The 25,352-nt window shown below is 42.0% G+C and overlaps 3 protein-coding genes across 3 annotated transcripts in view; 1 reads left to right on the top strand and 2 right to left on the bottom strand.

Moving 5' to 3' along the window:
- Nucleotides 1-2,232, bottom strand: part of GSTO2 (glutathione S-transferase omega 2) — a 29,101-nt gene extending 26,869 nt beyond the window's left edge. The window contains exon 1 of the mRNA XM_007964041.3: nt 1,837-2,232. The gene's annotated coding sequence lies outside the window, so the exon portion shown is untranslated. The remainder of the gene's footprint in view (nt 1-1,836) is intronic.
- CFAP43 (cilia and flagella associated protein 43) overlaps nt 1-25,352 on the top strand; it is a 174,181-nt gene that overhangs the window by 28,803 nt on the left and 120,026 nt on the right. The gene's annotated exons all lie outside the window — the stretch shown is intronic.
- On the bottom strand, nt 3,646-17,275 carry GSTO1 (glutathione S-transferase omega 1). Its single transcript, XM_007964039.3, has 6 exons — nt 16,111-17,275; nt 15,802-15,910; nt 11,265-11,487; nt 8,005-8,103; nt 4,895-5,001; nt 3,646-3,849 (listed from the first exon to the last, which is right to left on the bottom strand). The coding sequence occupies exons 1-6, from the start codon at nt 16,142-16,144 to the stop codon at nt 3,696-3,698; spliced, it is 726 nt and encodes a 241-aa protein (XP_007962230.1). The 5' UTR covers nt 16,145-17,275; the 3' UTR covers nt 3,646-3,695.

The raw sequence follows: 25,352 nt of genomic DNA, 5'->3' as shown, positions 1-25,352 counted from the left end.
AGTATAGTAAGAGCTCAGTATACATCAAAGTTAATGACAAACGCTAGTGAGTAAGAACATATTTTTTATAACAGAGTGCATTCCAATTTTGTATCCATAAAGATGAAGCACATCGTGATTCGGCTTTGCCGAGCATATTAGAATTCAAGTTCAACTCACAATACTTATTTCACCAGTTACCAGTTTAATGCCAATCGAATGGGTTGAATGCTGCAGACTCCATTTCAGTAACGTGGTTTTTAATCTTGCCTCTGAACACTATACTTTCCCTAGAAAGATTTTAACCTCAAGCTTATCCCTACTTTCTTTTGAATACCCAGCAGGTACTTAAATTTGAAATCCTCTTTGCAAACTTTCCTTCTATGTTATTTCGTGTTTACACCTTTATTATACTGACCCACTCATTCATGAAACAAATTGTAACTAGACCATATTAAACCTACTTCAAATCCATTTTCAGCCACCTGAAATATAATCGGATCTGTTTTGAAAATGTTTGGATCTTTGGTCATGGGTGATTAATGACTTAAGCCTTCTAGGAAAATAATGCCACCAAAGAAATAACTTATACTCTATTTACATGCATTTGTTTTGAGAAGAGGAACTGTGGTTTGCATGTGGCAACTTTTCAAAATTTTTTGTCATGCCATCTCTTGATAGTAGCAGAAACTGGAGTACATTCCTCTTAGTATGTTAGCAGCCTAATTTACATGAAAGATTATATTACTGGGTGTTCCCTCATTGTCCAATGAGTTCAAAAAGTGAGATCAGTTAGGTAAAAGGTTCTGTTCTCAAATGTGCCTATATTCGGGAAATTTTTCATATTCCCTATAGGGAAATCAGAGTCAAATGAGGCTATCTTTTTAAGTACTTGATTCTGCTTCCCTATCCCTATCTCTCTACAACTTGGGGAATCAAAGGAAAAAAAAACTTTTTAAATAAATATTTGGTATAATAACATCTGAATAAGTAAAGGCAAATTGTCAAGATCCTGAAATCAGTAAAAGTCAAATAATTTGTAAAATCAAAACCATTTAGTTTAGAAAAGGAACATTAACTCCTGTTAAATCCCAGGAATAATGATGTGGTCAAAAAGGTAGATACTATCCTCTCTTGAGAGCTGTTGGATAAAAACAGGAAAAATAGCACACATAAATTCATCTCAAGAATGGTCTTCCTGTAACAGTTCAGGCTAGGTTCGAATCTCTTCAACATTTATTAGCTGGGTGACCTTGGGCAAATGACAACAACTTTCTGGTGTTCTTATATGTAATTTGTAGCTAATAGTACCAGTACATTATGTGGTTTGCAGAGGTTTCATTCAGAAACTGGATGAGAAACATTGAATGCTTAGCATGTGTCTGATACCTAGTAGGTATTCAACATTAGCTACTATTATTTTTATGATTATTTCAATGTAGCAGGGAAGGCTTTTCACAGTTTTCACAAAGACAGCACATTCCCAGAAACCAAATTCCCCCACCTGCCAGTGCCGTAAACACGTGGCATAAATTCGTGGTGTCCCACGCAAGGCTGAGAACTGGTTATCTGGGGTGGTCTCTGCCTGTTTCCAGCCAAATCAGAAAAATAAGAACACCTTAATTAAAGGTACTCAGTCTGAAGACCTGTTCTTTATTCTTAGGCTGCACTTTTTTGGATGTGAAATTCTTTGATGCAACAGTGGTCAAGGTTAAATAGGATTTCTCGTAAAGTGTTAGGCAAAAGTTAAAGTTGGCAAGCCTACTGTGGGCCCCGAAATTCGTGAAAACCCCAACAAACAGAATTGACCTCAAACCCCTCTTTCCTTCAAATACAACGCAGGCCGAACGGACCCACCCGGTGGCTGAGAGACGTCCCGCGAGGGACTTCCGGGAACGCACGAGACCGGACCAGGATTGCCGGCGGCAGCAGCAAGGAGGCGGGGCGTAGACGGGGCCTGCCCCTCGCACGTTATCCTACCCGCCAACTAGCCCCGGCGCCCGGAGGGTCAGCCAATCCTCAAAGCTTTGGAAGCGCCTGCCCAGCAGTGCGGCTGAGCCAATGGGCGGCCGCCTTACAGGCTCTTGGTGATCGGGATTCGCGGGTACTGCCGGCGCTGGTGGCTGACGAAAGAGGAACCGGTAGTGGTTGGCTGTGGGACCCGGCACCCGGTTCCGCACCGGCGGGGAAATCTGCCGGAAACCACTAGGGCTAAGCGGCTGGGGTAGGCGCGCATCCGCAGAGGTGGTCCGCTGCTGGCAGCCGGGGCGTTGGTGGCCGCTGAAGGTGGGCGGCAGGAGGCCTTTGTGAAGTCAGGCGGCTCCAGGTCGTCCTCCGGGTGCGGTCCCCACACCACCTGCGTCACCTGGAGCGAGGGGCTTATTTCAGATATAGACTTAGCGGCCCACCCCAGCCTGCTGAATCGGAAATGCTGCGTTGAGCCATAGGTGATTATTATGCACCCTTAAATTTAAGAATTAGTCATTCGGAGGTTTCTCTCAATGGCGCACTTGAAAATAAGTTCAGGAAAGCAGACAATTGGGGCGGCCCGACAGCCCTGATTCCGATGGTAAGAGCAGTGCGCTGGGTGTGAACTTTCTGCCACCACCTTAAGGCCTCACTTAACCTCGGGACCTTCGTTGCATCATCTGTAGAATGAAATGATGCTCTTCGACCTACCTTCTCGTGGTGGTGATGTGATGATAAAAATTGAATAGTGAGAAACCCAGTGGGCTATGAAAATGTGTGGAAGATGGCATTACTATTTATCAGTGGGGTTTTTATTACTTATCAACCTTATAGGCAGAATTGACTGATGCGGCCTACACAGTATTTAATTACATAAGTGGTACACCACGTATGTGCCCAGCATGGGCTTTGATAGGAAGGATTTGAAGGGTTTAGAGACAGGGAGACCAACTAGGAGTCTGCCCAGCCACCCACCTTTGGGGTAATGTGCGTCTGGTCTTCAGTGCCAACAATACAGAGAATGTGAAATTAAGTTGATGATGGAAATGAAAGAAGGAATTGAAAGCTTCTCAAGTAAGAAACCAGAAGACAAGCAACGAGAGAGCATCTCTTGAAATCACACAACAGGGTAACCGAGTGGAAATTTCCTGTGAGCAGTTATAAAGTTAGATTGTGGAGTGGCGCCACCCTTGGCTCATGCCTGTAATCCCAACACTGGGAGGCTGAGGCGCACGGATCACCTGAGGTCGGGAGTTTGAGACCATCCTGACCAACATGGAGAAACTCCATCTCTACTAAAAATACAAAAAATTAGCCAGGTGTGGTGGTGCATGCCTGTAATCCCAGCTACTCGGGAGGCTGAGGCAGGAGAATCGCTTGAACTGAGGAGGCGGAGGTTGTGGTGAGCCGAGATCGGGCCATTGCACTCCAGCCTGGTCAACAAGAGTGAAACTCGGTCTCAAAAAAAAAAAAAGATTGAAGTCCAGATTTTTCTAAAGATGATAATTTGGGGCTTTTCAGCATGGACTGTGGTAGAACCCTCAGAGTCGTTTTAGCATGTTGAGACAGGAAATGCATTTTCATTTCTGTAGCGGGGCCTTAAGGAGACCCCACCATTAGGCTGTCGATGTCACATCAGAGAAGATGATCCCATGCAACCTGAACCCTTGGTAAAATAAAAGCATGCTATTATTCATATTAGTGAAGGAAAACATCTGACATAGCTTTATTGCTGACTCCTGCCCCCTTCAGAGCCCATAGTCACAGGCCTCAGGGCTGTTCTGTAAGTAAAGCTTTAGGAAACCTTGCCAGTCCTTCTCACTAATGAGCAGGGCTGACACTGTGGGATCTTCCTTCATGGCTGCCATCCACAGTTTAAGTTTTGGAGTGTGGTCTACACACCTGTGGGAAGAGGAAAAAATGAAAGGTGTGAGGTAGGTCAACTAGGATGACATCACAGTCTCCCATATGTCATTATTACTCTACAGTTTCATTTTTTTCCCTTAAATATTTCATTAAAAATATTTAAAAATGCATGTAATAGAATATTCAATTTGAAAGACATTATAGAGGTTCCTTTTTTACCCAAGAGGAATGAGACTAGAGTGAAGTGACTTGTTAATGTGAGAACTTACCCAAAGAGAGAAACTGACAATTTATTACAATGAGAACAGGGAATACAATCACGAATGTTCTATGTTATTCTACACCCAGATTATGACCAGCTGAATAGCTCTAATGTCCAAGAAGCGGGAGTAAGGCAAGGTGGCTCCCAAACTCAAAACAGAATTTGGAAAATAATGTGGAAATCTTACTGGTAAATGGGAGGTAACACTGGTCATACAATCTGGCAACAACATCCTTATAAAAATTTACAACGTTATGGATTTTTTTTTTTTTTTTTTTTTGGATACAGAGTGTTGCTCTTGCCCAGGCTGGAGTTCAGTGACATGATCTCGGCTCACTGCAACCGCCTCCCGGGTTCAAGTGATTCTCCTGCCTCAGCCTCTCGAGTAGCTGAGATTACAGGTGTGCACCACAATGCCCAGCTAATTTTTGTATTTTTAGTAGAGATGGGGTTTCACCACATTGGCCAGGCTGGTCTCCAACTCCTGACCTCAGATGATCCACCCACCTCGGCCTCCCAAAGTGCTGGGCTTACAGGCATAAGCCACCGTACCCTTCCCCTTATGGATTTGTAATCAGGAAGGAAGGAGTAAATTTTAAAGCACTTTACTACATGTCACAGAAATCCCTGCCCCCTCCCAGTGATGGAGAGTAGTTAGCGTAGGTATATGACATGCCCTGGATAGTCCAAGACTCCCGTCTGCTTGTTCTCATTCAGACCAGTTGTATTAAATATTTTAACTTCTGTTAAAAAGAAAGGTCAATATATACTATGCCAACTGTCATCCTAAATTATGCACAAAATATTAAAATATCTTACTCATATAACTTCATTGCTTCCAGCCGTTCAAACCAGGGCCAGATGAGATAATCAATCATAGAGATAGAATTGCCACCAAAGAACGTTGTCTTCTTATTAGTCAGAACCTGAACATTAAACAGCATAAAAGTATTTATTATTTGTGCATGTAGTAAGACTCACTAGAAACGCTGAAGGGAAATTAAGTAGAGTAGGTGAGAGAAGCAGTTTTTACTCTGATGTATCCAAGTTGGGTTTTTGTCTGTTTGATCAAAAAACTTAATTAAGCTTTAGAATCTGTTGGTCTGGGATAAAGCAAAACAATCGCAACATAAACTGGAAAACTGAAAAATAAAACAAGTCACAGACTACAACATATCTGTAATACAAAGGACTGGTATTCAGAATATAGAAAGGATTCCTGGGAATCAGAAAAATGGCAAATAACCCATTAGAAAAATGAGCAAGACTTGATCACTTGATCTTCACAAAAGATGATGTCCAAATGACCAATTATCATTTGGAAAGGTGTTCAACTGCATTAGTCATTAGGGAAATGCAAATTAAAACCAAAATACAATAACACTATACATCCATGAGAATGCCTAAAATGAACAAAATGAAGTTGGCAAGGGTATGGAACCACTGTCATAGAGGTGTAAATTGGTACAACCATGTTGCATACTCTTATCACCGAGCAATTCTACTTGGAAATGTAACACATGTTCACCAAAAGATATGTATGTGAATGTTCACTGCAGCACTATTTGTAATAGCCCAAATGTGAAAATGCTTATTATCAAGAGTAGAATGGGTAAACTATAATATACTATACTTTAGAACACTGTATAAAGAATAGGAAAGAACTACACAGCATAGATGAACCCACAAATCTAATATTGAATGAAAGCAGGCATACCCAAAAAGATGAACGTTATATGAGTTCATTTGCATAAACTACAAAAAAGCCCAAACTAATATATTGTTAGTTGATATGAGTGCTGGTTCCATGACTGTGTTCACTTTGTGAAAATGTGTATGTTCTTATGCTTTGGGTACTTCCCTGTGTCAAAAATTAAAAATATTAACTTTTCAATATAAAATGCACAGTCTGCAGCTTATGATGGTTCAGTTTAAATTCTTTTCAACTTTACAATGGTGCAAAAGCAAGCATTCAGTAGAAACTGTACTTTGAACTTTGAATTTTCCTCTTTTCCTGGGCTAGCGATTTGCAGTATGATACTCTTGATGCTGGGCAGACTCACCATCAGGAGAGTAAACAACCAATGCTCTAATGGGTGCTGTGTTGCCAGCATCTTTTGGATATGGGTATTCAATAAATTATATGAAATATTCAACACTTTATAAATAGGTTTTATGTTTGATGATTTTGCCTAATTTCTGGCTAACGGAAGTTTTCTGAGCACATTTAAAGCAGGCTAGGCTGAGCTATGATGCTCTGTAGGTTGGGTTTATTAAATGCATTTTCCACTTACGATATTTTCAACTTATGATGGATTTATTGGATGTAACCCCATTGTAAGTGCAAAAGCATTTGTACTTAAAATATACTGGAAATAGATTGTATTAGTTACTAAACAGATGACAATCATTTGAAAACCAAACACAAATTGTATGTTTCTGAAATTTTAAGAAGGCGAATTGGTTACAGGGTTTGCCAAAGGGGGTGATTGAGAATATTATCTGGCTATTTAAACCAACACCAAACTAATTTGTCCTTTATAAATAACCTCCATAGTTTTTTTCAATGCATAATATGCATTTTAGATTGCATATATCTACCGATTGTGTTCCGTCTACTACTAAACTAATTATCTGAAGAATATGGACTGCATCTTACTTTCCAGCTCCCACACTGTTCAGCAGAAAAAATATAAAGTACCAACATTGATTCCAGAAGAAATGTAAAACTGAAAAACCAATTACCATTAAAGAAATCAAACTAGTAATGAAAAATCTACCCCTGTTAAAGACACCAGGCTCAAATGTTTTAAAGAAACACTAGTCCCTACCAAATGGTTTCAGAGATTAGAAAAACAGCTTAGTTACCCAATTCATTTTATGAGGTCAGAATATCCTTGATACCAAAAGCCAATAATGATACTATAAGAATAGAAAATTAGAGGCCAATCTCATTTATGAACACACATAAAAAACTCATTTATTAGCTAATTCTACAGTACATATAAAAATCCATAGAGAACAAGTAGGTTTTATCTTAGGAATGCTAGGATGGTTAAACATTAAAAAAAAAAAAAAAAAAAAATCTGTCAGTAGCACCATATTCACCAGATTAACAGGAAAAAATTCTATGAACATTTCAATAGATGTAAAAGATGCAGAAAAAGCATTCAATAAAATTCAACATTTATGACTTTTTAAAAAATTAGCAAACTAGTAATAGAAGAGAACTTTATAATGAAAAAAAGGTTTCTGAAAAACCTACAGCAAACGTCGTATTACTGATAAGATGTTAAATGCATTCCCATAAAAGACGGGAACTATATCTTCTGTCAGCAAAAACTTCAGGCTTAGCATGAATGAAATATCTCAAGGCCAAGAGACAGACTCCGAGGCCCAAATGTCAGCTTTCCCCAAAAGAAGGTAAAATACATCTGGGCTTCCCTCAAGTGTCTGTACTGTTCATTGCAAACTTTTTCTGGTGGGAAATATTTAGTATGTAATAGTGGACACAGGACACAGAAAAAAAAAGCAGAACACAGAATGGTATCTATGCTCTGATTAGAGCTACATTAATTTTTTAAAAATATATGGACAAGGACTGCAAACAAGCATGGAAAACTGGATACATAAAAGCTTGTGGAAATGTGGGTACAATTTCCTTTTTCCTTGTTACTTTAATGTTAACACAGCAGAATATTTTAAAGCAAGCCCATGACAAAGTATTTTTAGGTGTTTTGATTTATATCTTAAGCAGAACAGCTTTCTGCTTTATAACAGCAGTCTGCTGTAAACAAAAATGTTTAGGGGAATTTTCCTAATTGCCAGAAAGTGACTTGGGAAGTGGGAATATGAAGAAAATAATAGGAGGAAAAGGAGGGTAGGTACAGTTATCGTTTACTCTGATGGTAGCTAGGAGAAATGATTACCTCCTCTAGCTTGGTAAATTCTTTACGAAATTCTTCTTTTAGGCCAGCATAGTCTTCTTTATTTTGGCTTCTAATAAAGCTTCCTACCAAGGATGGCACCTAGAAAGAGAATAATTTCTTAGTTTATCAGTTTACGGCTAACTATATCGGCCCCCTCACATAAAAACATGACAGAACCCTCATAGTCCTGGTGTCAAGGTGTTCTAGAAACATCAAGGGTGCACCAAGTTCCTGTGCTCACAGAGGCAATGGACTGGTCTTAGGAATGGTTTTGTGGCCTAAAATGCTGGGTTGGTCAGGATTTTATCAGTTATAAATAACAGAACCTACTTTGGCATGTTTAAGAAACAACTTTCTTTCCTTTTTTTTTTTTGAAACGGAGTCATGCTCTGTCACCCAGGCTGGAATGCAGTGGCACGATCTCAGCTCACTGCAACCTCCACCACCCAGGCTCAGCAATTCTCCTGTCTCTGCCTCCTTAGTAGCTGAGATTATGGGCATGAGCCACTACGCCCAGCTAATTTTTGTATTTTTAGTACAGTGGATGGTGATTCGCCATACTGGCCAGGCTGGTCTCGAACTCCTGACCTCAGGTGATCCATCTGCCTCAGTCTCCCAAAGTGCTGGGATTACAGGCTTGAGCCACCACACCCAGCCAACACAACTTTCTTTAAAGGAGACTAAGTGGCTTATAGAATTATTGGGAGGCTGAACAAACAGGCTTGGAATTAAGACAGAACATCCCAAATTCATGCTGAGAACTGGCCTCATGGGAAGCGCCCACTGATGCTAGTGCAAGCTGAGCATTAGATGCTTCAGTTTGTGCAGCTGCCAGAAAGTAGAGTCTGAGATAACCACTAACCCCACTGGCACTGATGCCATTTCTACTCAAGAATTTTTATTTTGTAACCCACACTGCTGAAACCCAGAAGCTCTGCCACCACTCTCACCAGCAGAACCAGTGGAGAGCTGAATATCTTAAACAGATATCCCACCAAGTCTGTTTCCTCACCTTGCTCGTTTCTGAATTGAGCTCTATTGTGTGTGTCTGACAGGAAAAGCCTAGGTCACAAAACTTGGCCCCAACTGCAAAGAGCTAGGGTAGAGAATTTTTCTGATTTCTTTGTTGGGGAGGACGCCAGGAGACTGTCCAAAAGGGACTGACTACCTAAAGACTTGACGGGTGTAGCATCAGATGCTTTAATGCTCGTGATGGTGTTTATGTGTTTTAATACTTTGGTCTTTGGTATCATTTCATTGCAAGATGCAGAAGTCTACTCATCCTAGTTTAAGTAAACAGGCACTTGTAAAAATACAGAATCCCATGAAATCCCATCCACATCAGTTCAGCCTGCCCTGGGACTGAAGGCTTTCAGGCAGCCCTTTCATCCACATTTCCATCTGGGTCTACCTGGTCTTTCATCTGTTTTTCCTTACATTTCTGCTCCGTATTACTTTATGTACTTCAGTCCCTTTGCAATGCTTTTAATTTTTGCTCTTCTAAAAAATTATTTCTTAAGTGGCTTTGGTTTTCCTAGCCTCTAATGTTATATTTGAGCCCCAACGCTTAGTTGTCTTTACTGTCCTAACCTTTGCTGTCTTAGTCTCTGTGTCTCATTTCCAAGTTCCCAGGAGAGAAGATGACTGGCCCAGGTGTGGGGGTGGGGTACATTTCTGTTCTGATGGGCTGTGGCCAGGAGAGCAGGGTCATATGTACATAAGGCCACCTCTCCCTTAAAAGCAAGTGGGGAAGTAAAGGTGGGCATCTTCAGCATTACTTCTAAAGCTCATTTTCTTTCTAGATAGTACAATGAATCTCTTGTGACTACTTTTTTTAAAGTAGTAGTTTTATACATGAAAGTAAAACTTCATGCCTAAAAGCTTTACTTTTAAAGCTCATTTTCTCTGACGTGTCCTACAAGTCCTTTCATAATCCAGTTCCTGTTTACCTCTCCAAAGTTACCCATTTTATCTCTTCTTCTGATACTTTATATTCCAGCCATACTAAAAAAAGTTTTCTAGAACTGGCACCAGACCAAAGAGATTTTTCTTAAAGAACCACTTAGGCTTATGTTTTTTGGTTGATATTGATGACTTCGTGTCTTGAAGCTGCATGCCTTTAACTTGTTACTACTTTGTAAAACTCTCCAACATCTTTCTTGAAAATGTCATGTTCCCTTTCATTATCTTTCACAGCAGCCACCTCTACTATTCTTTCACCCTCATCTTACTAAGCAGGTGACTCACTCTTCCTTTCCCGTTGGCTTCCCTTTGTAATGTCTCCTAAAACAGAATGTTTTCCCTATAACTCTCTCTTAGGGCATTTCTTTAACCATCTTTTTCTCTAAAGATAATCCTTTATACACTGACCATACTACCAAGGTGACAATATTATAAGCATATAACCAGACATGCTATTCTTGGTGTCTAAACACACATCTGTTAGTTATTTCTTTGTTAATATTAATTGTTTGTGCTAATCCACAATGTTGATGCTAAGTAAGGTACAAACAGTTCTCCAGGAATGCCATTTATTCAGTCATCTGAGTAGCTGCTCGCTGCTTGATGCTATGGCTATAAGGACAAGAACTAAGTAGTTACTGTGTGTCAGAGTCTGCTCCAGGTGTTTTATATTAACTGATTTTTATCTTATGAGGTGGGAACAATTACTATATCCATTTTACCAATGATGAACGGAGAGGCAAAGTAATAAGTAACTTGCTCAGAGTCACAAGAAAATAGCAGAGCCAGTCACAAAACTAGGCAGCGAACTAACAGTGCTCAAAACACAGCCCTCACCCTCAAGGAGCTCACAACCCCAGTGCAGTACACAGGCAAGAAGACAGGCAAAAGTTCACACAGATGGGAACTCAGAAGCTAGAGCACTAACCAGCCTGACAAGCTCCTGAAAGGCAGCAGTGTCTGAACAGACGTGAAAAATGATGTGGAGATAACCAGGCATGGTGAGAAGTGGGAAGAATCTGACAGCAAGAATTGAGAGAGAAAGGGGCGAATTTGGGAATTATGAGAAAAGTTTAGTATGGCTGGCATATATAAAGTGTCAGGAGAAGAGTGAAAAGGGATAATTTTGGAGGTAAACAGGAACTGGATCGTGAAAGGACTTGCAGGACACTCAGAGCTGACAAGTATATTCCTGTTTTGTTTTTCTCTCCCAAATCACTGAACTATAAATGGCAGCACAGATTTCGCTTTAAAAAACAGGTGTTTCAAATAGGAGCTGAAATTTCTTATGCACAAACCTTAGAAAACAACTCTAAGATCATCTTCTGGCAAGCTTTCTCATAGGGGTCATCCGGCAACAGCTTCTTCCCTGGGTATGCTTCATCCAGGTACTCACAGGTGATGGGAGACTCATAGATCAGCTGACCCTGACTGTTTTCCAGAACTGGCACCAGACCAAAGGGATTTTTGTTAAAGAACCACTCAGGCTTGTTTTTCAGGTTGATATTGATGACTTCGTGCCTGAAAGACACATAGGAGACTATGAAGAGAGGGAAACCACTTTTGTGCTTTTGGATAAATCCTCTTTGCCATCCACTTAGCTGATCAAACCCCAAATTTAGGAGTCTGCCTAGATTCCTTCCATTCTAGTTTTTGATTTTATGAATTTGACTACTTTCGATACACTTTTTAAGTACAATCATGCAGTATTTGTCTTTCTGTGTCTGGCTTATTTTACTTAGCATAATGTCTGCCAGGTCCATCCACGTTGTCACGTATTGCAGAATTGCCTTCCTTTTTAGGTGGAATAGCATTACCACATTTTCTTTATCCATTCATCTGCTGATAGACATTGACATTATGCTGTTACGAACAGTGCTGCAGTCTACATGAGAGTGCTAATATCTCTTTGAGAACTTGATTTCATTTAATTTGGATATATACCCAGTATCGAGACTGCTGAATCATATGGTAGTTCTATTTTTAATTTTTTGAAGAACATCTATACTGTTTTCCATAGCAGCTGTACCATTTTACATTCCCGCCAACAGTGCGAACGGTGTGCAAGGGTTCTGATTTCTACACATCCTTGCTAATACTTTTTGTCTTTTTTAATTATAGTCATCTTGACAAGTGTGAGGTTATTATGTGATTTTGATTTGCATTTTCCTGATGATTAGTGATAAGCACTTTTTCATATATGTGTTGCCGATTTTTATGTCCTCTTTGAAGAAATGTCTATTTTTTTAATTTTTAATTTTTTTTTTACACTCTGTCTCCTAGGCTGGAGTGCAGTGGCTTGATCACAGCTCACTGCAGCCTCAACCTCCTGGGCTAAAGCGGTCCTCCTACCTCCCGAGTAGTTGGGACCACAGGCGTGCACCACCACACCCAGCTAATTTTTTTGTAGAGACAGGATCCTGCCATGTTGCCAAGGCTGGTCTTGAACTCCTGGGCTCAAGTGATCTGCCTGCCTTGGGGTTATAGGCGTGAGCTACCATGCCCAGCCTGAGAAATGTCTGTTTAAGATCTTAGCCCATGTTAAAATCAGGTTTTTTCGTTGTTGAGTTGTAGAGATTCCTTATGTATTTTGGAGATTAACCCCTTACCAGATATGTGGTTTGCAAGTACTTTCTCTTATTCCATAGGTTGCCTTTTTGCTCTGTTAATCGTTTCCTTTGCTGTGTGGAAGCTTTTTTGTTTGATGTACTCCCATGTGTTTATTTTTGGTCTTGTTGCCCAGTCTTTGGTGTCATGTCCAGGAAATCATTGCCAAGGCCAGTGTCATGAAGCTTTTTCCCTATGTTTCTTCTACACATTGGCCTTTTTTATATTGCTTGAATTTGCCAAATGTGTTTCCACCTTAGAGTCTTTGCATCTGATGGTCCTCTGCCTCCTCTGCCTGCCTTTTCCTAGGTCTTCCCAGGTCAAACACACATCCCCAGGCCCTCCCTGACCACAGCTCTGAAGTTGCTGAGCAGCTTCTATTACATGATTATCATGTTTTACTTTCTTCATTGAATTGATAATGTATATCTCAAATTACTTTGCTCACTTATTTACAAGTTTATTAAGTTATCTTCCTAGAATGTAAGCTCCACGAAAGGTGAGATCTTGTGTATCTGCTCATAGTAATAAACAAACATGTAAGTGAGCAAAATGCTAAATAGATATAAATATTCTGAAGAAAATAAAAAGTTTCAGATAAGGACTCAGTTCATATGAATGAATGAATATATCAGTGGAAATGCTTCAAAATTGTCAATAAGATACTCCATTTATGGCTAAGAGGTATCTTAGTTATAAATCATACGAGGCAACTAATTGAATTGTGTCCACTACCCACTATATGAGAACCAACATAAAATTCAATTTATTTTGCTAATTTGAGTAAAAAGTTTCTTGGTTTTTACAAAGATATTAAAGAATCCTTAAAATCCACCCACAAGACCAGGTGTGATAGCTCAATCTGTAATCCCAGAACTTTGGGAGGCTGAAGTGGGCGGATTGCTTAAACCCAGGAGTTCAAGACCAGCCTGGGCAACATGGTGAAACCCTATCTCTACAAAAAATATAAAAACTAGCCAAGTGTGGTGGCACTCACCTGTAATCCCAGCTACTCAGGATGCTGAGGTGAGAAGATTGCTTGAGCCCTGAAGGCAGAGGTTGCAGTGAGCCATGATTGCACCACTGCATTCTAGCCTGGGTGACAGGGTGAGACCCTGTCTCGAAAAAAAAAAAAAAAGCCAACAATCCACCCACAAAAAAAGCTTTCAGATTAAATCTCCATGTACTGATTTTTTAAAAAAATGAGTAAATCGTACAAAGTAAAGCAAAAAGGAAGAAAACAGGTGAAGTCCAGGCTATAGTCAGATTGTATTTAGTTCTATCTTGTATGTTGCCTGAGATGGTAGAGGAACTAAGAGAAAAGAGCCAAGTCCATATGATCGTCAAGGCTGAATAAATGTTCAATAGAACAAATTACCAAAAAAAAAATAGACACCAATACCTTTTGTTTTCTATTTTCCCATCCACAGCTGTAGCTAGAACAGCGTTTCATTTAAGGATTTAAATACATACTCCCCCATGGAAACAAAGGAACATCCAATTTGAACATGAGCACAGGTGTGTGTATAATTTAAAAGGTTCCTGTGCTGACAGAATACTGGACACTTAGGTACCAGCCATTGCAAAAAAAAAAAAAAAATTACTTGGCTGCTTGCCAAAGAATTATCAACATTTTTGAACTATGAAACAAACAAAAACTTTTGTTACTATGAAAACAAAAGGCAGATCCTGGGCTTTTGTTCTTAAAAAAAAAAAAAGTATCTCGGAACACACATGCATTTTGGTAACCTGGCATCGTGAGCCAACAAGTCTATACACCTGCCACAGCTAGTTGGAAGATGCATCTTTTAGAGAAAACCATGCTTTGTTAAGTCATATCATGTGGTTAGAATCTAGTACTTTCCCAGTAAAAGCCTCCTAGGGGCTCAAGCTTAAAACTGGTCTATTAATGTAGTAGACCTTTGTTGTTTGCACTGCCTGGAAGCTGTTAACCACCCTCTTCCTCCCTTCTACCCACACTATTATGGGAAGATAGTTCCAATGTTCCTTTGGAAAACTGCCCCAGTAAATAAGGTAGGGTTGTTTCAGACTAAAGGTCCAGGGTGAAGCACATAACCCAGGACTTTGTGCCTCTGAATCCAGCTGTGTCATGCTCCTGGACTTTTCAATTAAATGAGTACCAAAAAAGGTCTTTTTCAATTTCGATTAAATTAGATTTCTCTTAGTACAATAAAAGAGTTCTATTACAGCAAATATGACAGTGTTTTTAATAAACACTACTAAATAGTAAGTATTCTGTGTTCAGAATCATAATCTCATCCAAATGAGAGGCATTTCTTAGTGAAGTAATGTCAAATCCCCTTCACATGTATTTTTAAATGCATTTTACCTTTCTTTTAGGGAAAATAATTGCCTACTCCTAAAGATTCTCCCCTTAGAAAACTAAAATTAGTTCACAGACACTAAACACACAGAAAATTTCTTAAGAATGGGGGTTTTGTTTTAAACTTCCACAGAGCCTTCCACACCACAGGTATCTAATAAATGTCTAATCAACAGACATTCAAAGGTCATGGGAAAGGAAGTGGTTCCAATGGATACTTGGTGTCAGAGAAAAGTCAAGTGACTGTTGCACATGTCCTGTGGATAGCCCGTAAGTCAAAAACTACGCTAGTTTCAAAACAGGATCTGCAGAAGGATGAGCTAGACAGACACTTCCCTCTGTTTGACTCAACCAACAGCCCAATCCACAGGAATATGTGCAGTAAACTCAGCACTACTCTAGGAGGGTCTGGGTCTAAACTCTGCTGTACTGGGGTAAATTACTATTCCAGGAGGGAACAATACATTCAGAATAACAACTAACAGTTGAGCTGGAATAAGAATGGGGAATCACAGTAGGGCGAAAGCAAAAGGACTCTGGACCAGGACTTTGCGACCTACCAAAGCTGAAAGAGCTGCTGCCGGTTATTACCCGGGCAAATCACTAACATCACTGGAGCCTCAGCTTTTCTAATCCATTAAATGGCTGGTTAATCTAAATGAGGTGTCCCAGACCTGGAGTCTTGTCGTAGACTGTTGGAATCTGTGGCCTATTTTTCCTAGGGGAAGGGTCTATACCTTGCTGTCTCCCAAAGGGCGGAAAATAATGTGCAGTAAAGGACGCTGGCGGGAGGCGGGTAGAAAGGGGCTGAGACCCCACCCCACCCCGCCGCCTGCAGCAAGCTCCCGGACAGCTCGGGGAGCGTGCCCCGCCTGGGTGCCCACCTGATTCCCTTGGCCTTCAGGACCAGAAGCGTCCTTTCAGCAAACGGGCAGAACCTCATGCTGTAGACGCGGATCGAGCCCTCCGGGACCGGCCCCGGGGGCGCGCTTCCTGCCGGGGAGAAGCGAAGGCGATGACGGCCCAGAGAGGTGTCGAGACCCCCCCGTATCCCACGGCCCCCGCGTCCCACTGCAGCTCCGACCCGTTCCCCGCCAGTGGGGCGCTCCCGGGAGGCTGGGCTCCCGGAGCAGCCTCGAACATGCCGCCGGGGGTCGCCGAGTTCACCCCTCTTCGCAGCGGGCAGGCCTCACCCTTCCCCAGGCTCCTGGCAGACTCCCGGGACATCGTGGCGCAGCGCAGGCCGACCTCCTCTGGCGTTTGCAGGCGATTCAGGAAGTAGGTCGCCCGTCCTTCCCGCCCTCCTTCCCTCCCCGCTTCCTCCCTGGCTCAAAAGTGCCTGCCCCGGGCGGCCGCCAGCTCCACCCGGTGTGCCTTCCCGGCTTTATGGGATAGCTCTTAAAATAGCTTAAGGGGCTGTGTCAAAGCATCTCGCTGGCCAAGAGATGCACCCACAGGGAGATGCACAAAAGTTCTAAATGCTCAGAGTCATCCCTCCGCCCCCGAACGAAAAGGTCTCCACTCCGCCCTCCATGGGGCCCCACGTCTGACGCTGGCCCTGACCTCCCTCCTGTGGCACTGACCTCGAAGCGCCACCCGCTCGGTACCAAGGCTTCACGGCTTCAGAGCCTGTGGCCCGAACTCATGGCTCACTCACCGGTCCAGAGCATTCTCTCCAAAGGCTCCTGTTAGCTTGTGAAGGGAAAATAAAAATCTCCGGACCCCAAAATTACTATGCCAAAGGGAAGAGTCAAGCTTGGAAACTGAGTCAGGCAACACTGCCTCCCATTTTGTTCCTAGTTACAAAGATCAAAAGCCACACACCTCCCCAAGGGGCTTGTTTACAAGGAAATTCCTTGTGGGCCCCCAAGATCTTTACTCTAAAACAGATCAGTTGAATCTCATCCTGGCAATGTGAACTAATGGCTTATCTTCCCAATGGCTTATCTTCCCAAGTACCGGACAAAGACAGGTCTAGGAGTCATCCTTCCTCTCGCTGGAGAAAAATGCATATTTGACTGCTTCCTCTACCCTATATTTAATCTTGTAAAAATGCAGATTCACCAAGCACTAGCATAATTGACTATTCCTTTACGACCTCCTTTCACGAATGTAACATGTGCTTTCAGTGAATGCTGATCAAAGGCCCCAAAGAATGCAACTACTTGCCCCTTTTAACTATCTTCCCTTTTTTCTTTCTTTCCACTTTCCCCTGCAGCCTGCTCTTTCCCCTTTAAATATTGAAGTCCTCAAGCCCTCTTTGGAAAGAGCACAGATCACAGATGTTCCTGTGATTTTGTGTTACTTTTTCTCAGATGTGTCCTCAACCTTGGCAAAATAAACCTCTAAAAGGATTGAGACTCACCTTGGTCGTTTCCTTTGATTTACAAGCTCATCTATGCCTTGCTGCAGGGTTGCCCAGCCACCTGGACAGGCTTTTCCTTTTTCTGTCAGTACTAGCTTAACGTGACTACTGGGAGGGCCTCTGTCCCCACTGTCACCTGTAGGATACATCCTTTTCATTTTAACCCACAGGAGACAGCACAAGCCTGGATATCATCAACCTCAGAATAATGGTGCTGCTTTCAAAACTCTCCCACTTACTAAACATTTGTGTTTGAAGCCCTGGTAATGTCACTGAGTACTCCCATTTTTCTAAGAGATAGAGGATGAGTTATGTTTTACATTATTTGTTTCTCCCATCTCTTCTCTTTTCTCCTTTCTCCCTGTTCACCACTTCCTACTTAGCTCTTTAGAAATGCGATTATCATCTTTGACCTTTCCTTCACTGACACTCCGTACAGACAGGGCAAGCTTATCTAACTGGGTGTTTACTTAAAAGCTCCAGAGCAGGACTCTCACCCACCAGGAGACTGCCTCCAGAGATAACAGTCAATTTACATCCAAAAGTCCACTTTACAAATGACTTCTGCCCATAATGGCACCACCCAGTAGATAAAGCACCACAGTGAGTCGTGCAAACTCCCACCCACTCGCTCCCTCCCCGGCGTGCAATTCATACCAACTCCCCGCTTTAAAAGCCCCTGCTTTCTGCCCCCCAAAAGTGAAGTGGTACCCTTAAGGCAGGAAGCCTGTTTTTATTCCCGTAAGCCAGCTTTGGAATGAAAAACCACTTTCTTTATACCAGACTTTGCTTTTCTTATTAATAATTGGACTCTGAAAGAGGCAAGCAACTGAACCTGCATTTCAGTTAAATAAGGGCACAGGCTCAGAATCAAGCAGGTGGGATGAATGAATTTAGTCTTGGGTCTGGGAATAAAGGTCTGGCCAGAGAGTCCTCTCAAACAGCTCTTTTAACTTAGGGGTCAGGAAAGAGGGGTTCCAGGGCCATCATACAGATGAAGAAAAAGACTATTCAGTGATTTCCCTGTTTGCCTAGATTCGAAAGCTGGTAACTCCTGTGCCATTTATTGGGGTGGGATGAGGGTAGGTGTCTATCTTTATTTTGATTAGCCCTATTACAGGAGGAGCAGAGAATGAGGTGAACAGCACCAAGTCTTGGAGCAGCCCACCTGTTTTGATCCTGGCTCCACCCCTGTATTCAGTTGCTAGGACTAGGGTAACAAAGTACTGCAGAGTGGCTTAAACAACAGAAGTGTGTTGCCTCAGTTCTAGAGGCTACAAGTCCAAGATGAAGGTGTCAGCAGGGTTGCTGCCTTCTGAGGAGGGAGTCTGTGAGGGAGTCTGTTCCATGCCTCTCTCCCAGCTTCTGGTGGTTTGAGGGAATCTTTGATGTCCCTTGGAGTGCAGAAGCACCACCCACCCCATCTGTGCCTTCATCTTCACTCACACTCCATTGTGATCTCATTTTAATTTAGTTACATCTATTTCCAAATAAGGTCACATACTGGGGTACTGGGGATTAGGACATCAATGTATGAAACTGGGGGGAGCACAATTCAACCCGTAACAACCACTTATTAACTGTGAACATGGGCAAGTCTAACCTCAGTGTGTTTCAGTTCCCTCACCTGTAAAATAAGGTGGAAAACATGTTATGCCTCCTGTATAGATGTTACGGGAAAGGGGTCCTGATCCAGACCCAAGAGAGGGTTCTTGGTTCTCACGTAAGAAAGAATTCAGAGCGAGTCCACCATGCAAAACAAAAACGTTTATTAAGAAAATAAAGTGGTGAAAAACAGCTACTCCATAGGCGGAGTAGGGTAAGAGAATGAAGGTGCCCACCCCAGGTACAACGCCTGTATATATAGGATGAAAAAAGGATCATGGGGAGATGTGCTCTGCTACAAGGGTTTGTGATAAAGGATTAATTTTCGTAATTACTATGTTTTGCAAGAATCAATATTATTATCTTTAAAGCAAAATTAGGAATGCCCTTGTTCTCAAGATATCAGGATATCTGGACACTCCCAAGTCTGGATCTGTTTAGTAAACATTATCAATCTGTTCCCTTAACCATAAACATCTAGAGGCTAGGAATACCTTTCTGGGAATGCGGCTCAGCAAGTCCCAGCCTCATCTTCCTAGCCCTCACTCAAGATGGAGTCGCTCTGGTTCAAACGTCTCTGACATAGAGTTTGTGGCAGGATTAAATTAGTTACTATACAGAAAGCACTTAGAGCAGCACTTGGCATAGAATATGTTAAATAAATGTGATCACTACATATTTTTATTTAATTTAGTAAATAGGCAAGAAATGGATATAAAGTTTTAAAAATTGACCATGTTTTTGCTAAAATGTGGGCACTGCTTAACTCTTTTTAAGGAAATTGACTTTTTAGCACATTAATGACTTCATGCAAATAACCTTGTAAATTTAAACTTGGCAAGGCAAAACCTCTGAATGGCCAAACAAAAAAATTTCACATCAAGGTATTACTTTAAAAGTTTTACTTGGAATGACCTGTCCCGTAATTTAGTATGAATAATGCAGTGTTTTTTTGTAATGATTTGAAAGATCCACCTCATCAATAAATAAAGTAAAAGGTTAATTCCTCAAAGAAAGAAATTGAAAATATACTCTCCCAGTGAACTACTGTACTATGTTACTGGTGTGCATTACAATAGATCCTCTCCAAGTCCTTTGTGGTTGTGTAAACATCTGAATATACACTTGAGGAAAGAAAAGAACTTTCATCTGAGGAATGTGAGCCATTTCAAATTATTAGGCCCAAAGAGACATTAAAATGAGACAGCAATCATGCCCCACTCTCCGCTTTGAGCTGTGTATTCACCTCTTGAAACTGCTTGTTATAGCCACAAGTAGCTATAAATTAACCTAATAATGCCACAGCAAACACTATAGCCCACAGCCTATAGCTTAACAATGTGTAGCCAGCTGCTAATCAATGTTGTTTCTGTAAAGCAATGAGAATTCCTGACAGACAACTTTGTGTCAGCCCACTCTCTGAAGCCCCTTTTTTTTTCTTTAGAAATCCACTTGTAACTGCTGCTAATGAGAGTGTCTATTCAGAGCAACTTGAACCTATTCTCCTGGGTTGCAACCCTCAACCTTGGCTCAAATTACCTCTCTGCATTAATTTTGCTTCACCCTCTTCCTTTTACATTGACACACTGCTCATAGCCACAGTTAAAAGGAAACAATACATGCATTTTTACAACTACAGTTCTTTTTTTTTTTTTTTTTTTTTTTTTTTTTTGAGGCGGAGTGTAGCTCTGTCGCCCAGGCTGGAGTGCAGTGGCCGGATCTCAGCTCACTGCAAGCTCCGCCTCCCGGGTTCACGCCATTCTCCGGCCTCAGCCTCCCGAGTAGCTGGGACTACAGGTGCCCGCCACCTCGCCCGGCTAGTTTTTTTTTGTATTTTTTTTAGTAGAGACGGGGTTTCACCGTGTTAACCAGGATGGTCTCGATCTCTTGACCTCGTGATCCGCCCGTCTCGGCCTCCCAAAGTGCTGGGATTACAGGCTTGAGCCACCGCACCTGGCCTACAACTACAGTTCTTAATAATCAACCTAAGAGACGAATCTGAGAGGATTCTGCTGGTTCAAGATCAAGAGTTCATGCCACTGCATTCCAGCTTGGGCAACAGAGTGAATGAGACGCTGTCTCCAAAAAAAAAAGAAAGAAAGAAAGAAAGAAGCTTGAATAGAAAAAAGATTGAGGGAATATTAAAAGTCCATTGAGAGAAGAATGGATAAATAAATTGTGTCATATTCATATAATGGACATCTACCCAACAATGAATACAAATAGTGTACGGCTATAGTTATCAACTTAAATCCTTCTCAAAAACATGATATTGAGCCAGAAAAGCAAGTCATGATAATATATATGGTATGACTCTACATGTGTTAACTTTAAAAACATGCAAAGTGAAACAGCACATTAGTTATGGCTCATGCATACATGGTAGAATTGAAAAGCAGGGAACAATAATCACAGAATTCAGGATGGTAGTTACATACAGGGGAAAGGAAGGGAGTAGAAAAGGGTGGGTGCACGATGTAGGGGAGTGCTTCCAGGGTATTGGTTCTCTTCTGTTTCTTCAGCTGGAAGGTGGCTCTAGAGAATGGCATTGAGATGTGAAAGGATCAGGTGGGAAGAAATGAGGTGGTGACTGTTGTCATTTGAAAAGCTTTCTATACACTTTGAGTTTTTACTATTAATATATGCTATATTGGGAAAAATTAAGATTTAAGAAACCTTTTTTAAAGAACAGGGAGGAAAACCCTACTGTTAAAAGGGATAAAGTAGATTCATATATACTGATGCAGAAACATGCCAGAGATATACTGTTAAATCAAAATGTTGTAAAGCAGCATACAGGAGATAATCTCATCTGTTGAATGTACACATCCTGCCAAGTATCTCCTAAATGTTCTACCCCAAAAGTCTTTAATCCTCACAACAATCCTAAGATGTAAGTACTGTTAACATTACCATCTCAGGGATAGGGAAACTGGGGGGCAGAGGTTAAGTGATTTTCTCCAAATCAATACACTTTTGTATGGTGGAGAGGGGTTGTCAACTCTGGTCTTGTGTCTGGAATTTATTCCTTCTGGTGGGTTCTTGGTCTCGCTGACTTCAAGATGAAGCTGCGGACCCTCATGGTCAGTGAGTATTACAGTTCTTAAAGATGGTGTGTCCGGAGTTTGTTCTTTCAGATGCTCAGATGTGTCTGGAGTTTCTTCCTTTCAGTGAGTTCGTGGTCTCACTGACTTCAGGAGTGAAGCCACAGACCTTCATAGTGAGTGTTACAGCTCTTAAAGCTGGCGCATCCGGAGTTGTTTGTTCCTCCTGGTGGGTTTGTGGTCTCAGTGACTTCAGGAATGAAGCCGCAGACCCCCGCAGTGAGTGTTACAGCTCATAAAGATAGTGCAGACCCAAAGACTGAGCAGCAGCAAGATTTATTGTGAAGAGTGAAAGAACAAAGATTCCAGAGAGTGGAAGGGTACCAGAGGGGGTTGCCTCTGCTGGCTGGGGTGGCCAGCTTTTATTCCCTTATTTGGCCCCACCCACAACCTGCTGATTGGTGCATTTTACAGAGCTGATTGGTCCATTTTAGAGTGCTGATTGGTCCGTTTTTACAGAGTGCTGATTGGTCCCTTTACAAACTTTTAGCTAGACACAGAGCACTGATTGGTGCATTTTTACAGAGTGCTGACTGGTGTGTTTACAAACCTTTAGCTAGACACAGAGCACTGATTGGTGTGTGTACAATCATTCAGCTAGACAGAAAAGTTCTCCAAGTCCCCACCTGACCCAGAAGCCCAGCCAGCTTCACCTCTCAATCCCCCCTCTAATTAAGACACCCCAACTGCTGTTGGGAATTGGGCGATGACTGCTCTAGCTACTTCCTGCTGGATAGGGGCGAAGAAGGGGCCCTGCAGTTGTAGTGACCTCCAGAGGGGAACTCTTTAAGCCAGTGAAACGGCCAGCAGGTCAGTCCAGGGGTCCTTGGTAGAAGTTGTTAGTTGAGCTCTTTTGGGGTTCCATTTGTGAAACCATCTGTAGCTTCATGGCCTCGATTCTAGAGGAAACAAATTTGACAAGGAGGTTAAAAATACAGGTCCCAAAGGTGAGTAATAGCAAAATGGCTGTCACAGGACCTAGAAATGGTAGAAAGCCTATATTGGCTTATCCTCACCCTAAGACATTAAAACAGCACAGGGATTCCTTGGAATCACTGGCTTTTGCTGACTATGGATCTCCAGATACAGCGAGATAGCCAGGCCCCTCTATACTCTAAACAAGGAGACCCAGAGGGCAAATACTCATCTAGTCGAATGGGAACCAGAGGCAGAAACAGCCTTCAAAACCTTAAAGCAGGCCCTAGTACAAGCTCCAGCTTTAAGCCTTCCCACAGGACAAAAGTTCTCTTTATATGTCACAGAGAGAGAGGGATAGCTCTTGGAGTCCTTACTCAGACTCGCGGGACATCCCCACAACCAGTGGCATACCTAAGTAAGGAAACTGATGTAGAAGCAAAAGGCTGGCCTCACTGTTTATGGGTAGTTGTGGCGGTGGCCGTCTTAGTGTCAGAGGCTCTCAAAATAATACAAGGAAAAGATCTCACTGCCAGGACTACTCATGATGTAAATGGCATACTAGGTGCCAAAGGAAGTTTATTGCATCCTAGTAGGCTACATCCTAAGTAGGCTATCAGAAAACCGCCTACCTAGATACCCAGTGCTGCTCCTTGAGGGACTGATGCTTCAAATACATACATGTGCAGCCCTCAACTCTGCCACTTTTCTTCCGGAGGATGGGGAACCAATCGAGCAGGACTGCCAACAAATTATAGTCTAGACTTACACTGCCCGAGATGATCTCTTAGAAGTCCCCTTAGCTAATCCTGACCTTAATCTATATACCGATGGAAGTTCATTTGTGGAGAATGGGATATGAAGGGCAAGTTATGCCATAGTTACTGATGTAACCATACTTGAAAGTAAGCCTCTTCCCCTGGGGACCAGTGACCAGTTAGCAGAACTAGTGGCACTTACCCAAGCCTTAGAACTGGAAAAAGGAAAAAGAATAAATCTTTATACAGATAGCAAGTATGCTTATCTAATCCTACATGTCCATGCTATAATATGGAAAGAAAGGGAGTTCATAACCTCTGGGGGAATGAACCCCCATTAAATACCACAAGGAAATTATGGAGTTATTGCATACAGTGCAAAAACCGAAGGAGGTGGCGTCTTACATTGCCAAAGCCATCAGAAAGGTGAAGGAGAAAAGGCAGAATAAAACCATCGGGCAGATGCTGAGGCCAAAATTGCTGCCAGGTGGAACTTCCCATTAGAAATACCTACGGAAGGACCCTTGGTATGGAGCAACTCCCTCCAAGAGATTAAGCCCCAATATTGCCCTACTGAAACAGAATGGGGACTTTCACTGGGGCACAGTTTTCTCCCCTCAGGGTGGTTAATGACAGAAGAAGGAAAGGTATTTATACCCTCCACCAAACTTTTCATATGGGTATTGAAAACACTCATCAAATGGCCAAATCCCTATTACAGGGCCAAATCTCCTACAGACCATCCAACAGGTAGTCAAAGCCTGTGAGGTGTGCCCAAGGATTAATCCCTTGTCCCATCATTAGGCTCCTTTGGGGGAACAAAGAATAGGTCACTATCCTGGAGAGGACTGGTAGTTAGACTTCACCCATATGCCTAAATCAAAGGGATGTGTGATGTTCCCTACCCTGTGTCCAAGTGTTCTCATTGTTCAATTCCCACCTATGAGTGAGAACTTTAAGGTCAAGGGCTTTTTTCTCCATGCCACATAGCCTCTGAGAGTTTAATCTGAACTCAAATATTTTCACCACTTCATCCTCACTTTCTTATGTTGACTCAAATTTTTGTCATAGAATGCAACAAAACGCCTACTTCTAAACTTATTGTAATCACCTAGTGGGTTCATCTTGCCTGCTGCACAGATAAAGCCATTCACTGAGACAGTGGTATTGCAGTAGAGAAGGAGTTTAATTATCACAGGGCCAGGTAAGTGGTAGCACAGGAGCTAATTCTCAAATATGCCTCTACAAGAGCTCAGAAGCTAGGGCTTTTAAGGATAATTTGGTGGGTAGAGGGCCAAGAGAATGGGTGCTGCTGATTGGTTGGGGATGGAATCATAGGAGTGTCCAAACTGTCTTCAAGTGCTGAATCAATTCTGGGTGGGGACCACTGGTTGAGTCGGTTCCTTGATACGAATCATGGGTCTGGGTGGAGTTAGTCAGTTACCAGAATGCAGAAGTCTGAAAAGTATTTCAAAAACCAGTCTTAGGTTTTGACAATAGTGATGTCATCTGTAGAAGCAATGACAAATCTTATGACCTCTGACTTCGTGACTCCTGAACAGCAAGAAATTACAGAACAGCAAGCTAGGAAATAGTAACTGCTGCTTACTGCTTAACTATACCTACATTTTAGTAGTCAGGGATTATAGAAAACAATGGTTGGTTTTCATTGGTTACCAATGCCTACA

This window comes from Chlorocebus sabaeus, chromosome 9 (assembly GCF_047675955.1).
Source record: "Chlorocebus sabaeus isolate Y175 chromosome 9, mChlSab1.0.hap1, whole genome shotgun sequence".
Classification (NCBI taxonomy): domain Eukaryota; kingdom Metazoa; phylum Chordata; class Mammalia; order Primates; family Cercopithecidae; genus Chlorocebus; species Chlorocebus sabaeus.
This window is presented reverse-complemented; position numbering and strand designations above follow the sequence as displayed.

Excerpts from the sequence above, each read along its gene's own strand:
- GSTO1 (XM_007964039.3), bottom strand. The coding sequence starts at position 16,144 with ATGTCCCGGGAGTCTGCCAGGAGCCTGGGGAAGG. Across the intron at positions 8,104-11,264 it reads TCTTAGAGTTGTTTTCTAAG|GTGCCATCCTTGGTAGGAAG; the intron begins GTTTGTGCATAA and ends TTCTCTTTCTAG. Across the intron at positions 3,850-4,894 it reads GAAGCAATGAAGTTATATGA|GTGTGTAGACCACACTCCAA; the intron begins GTAAGATATTTT and ends CTCTTCCCACAG.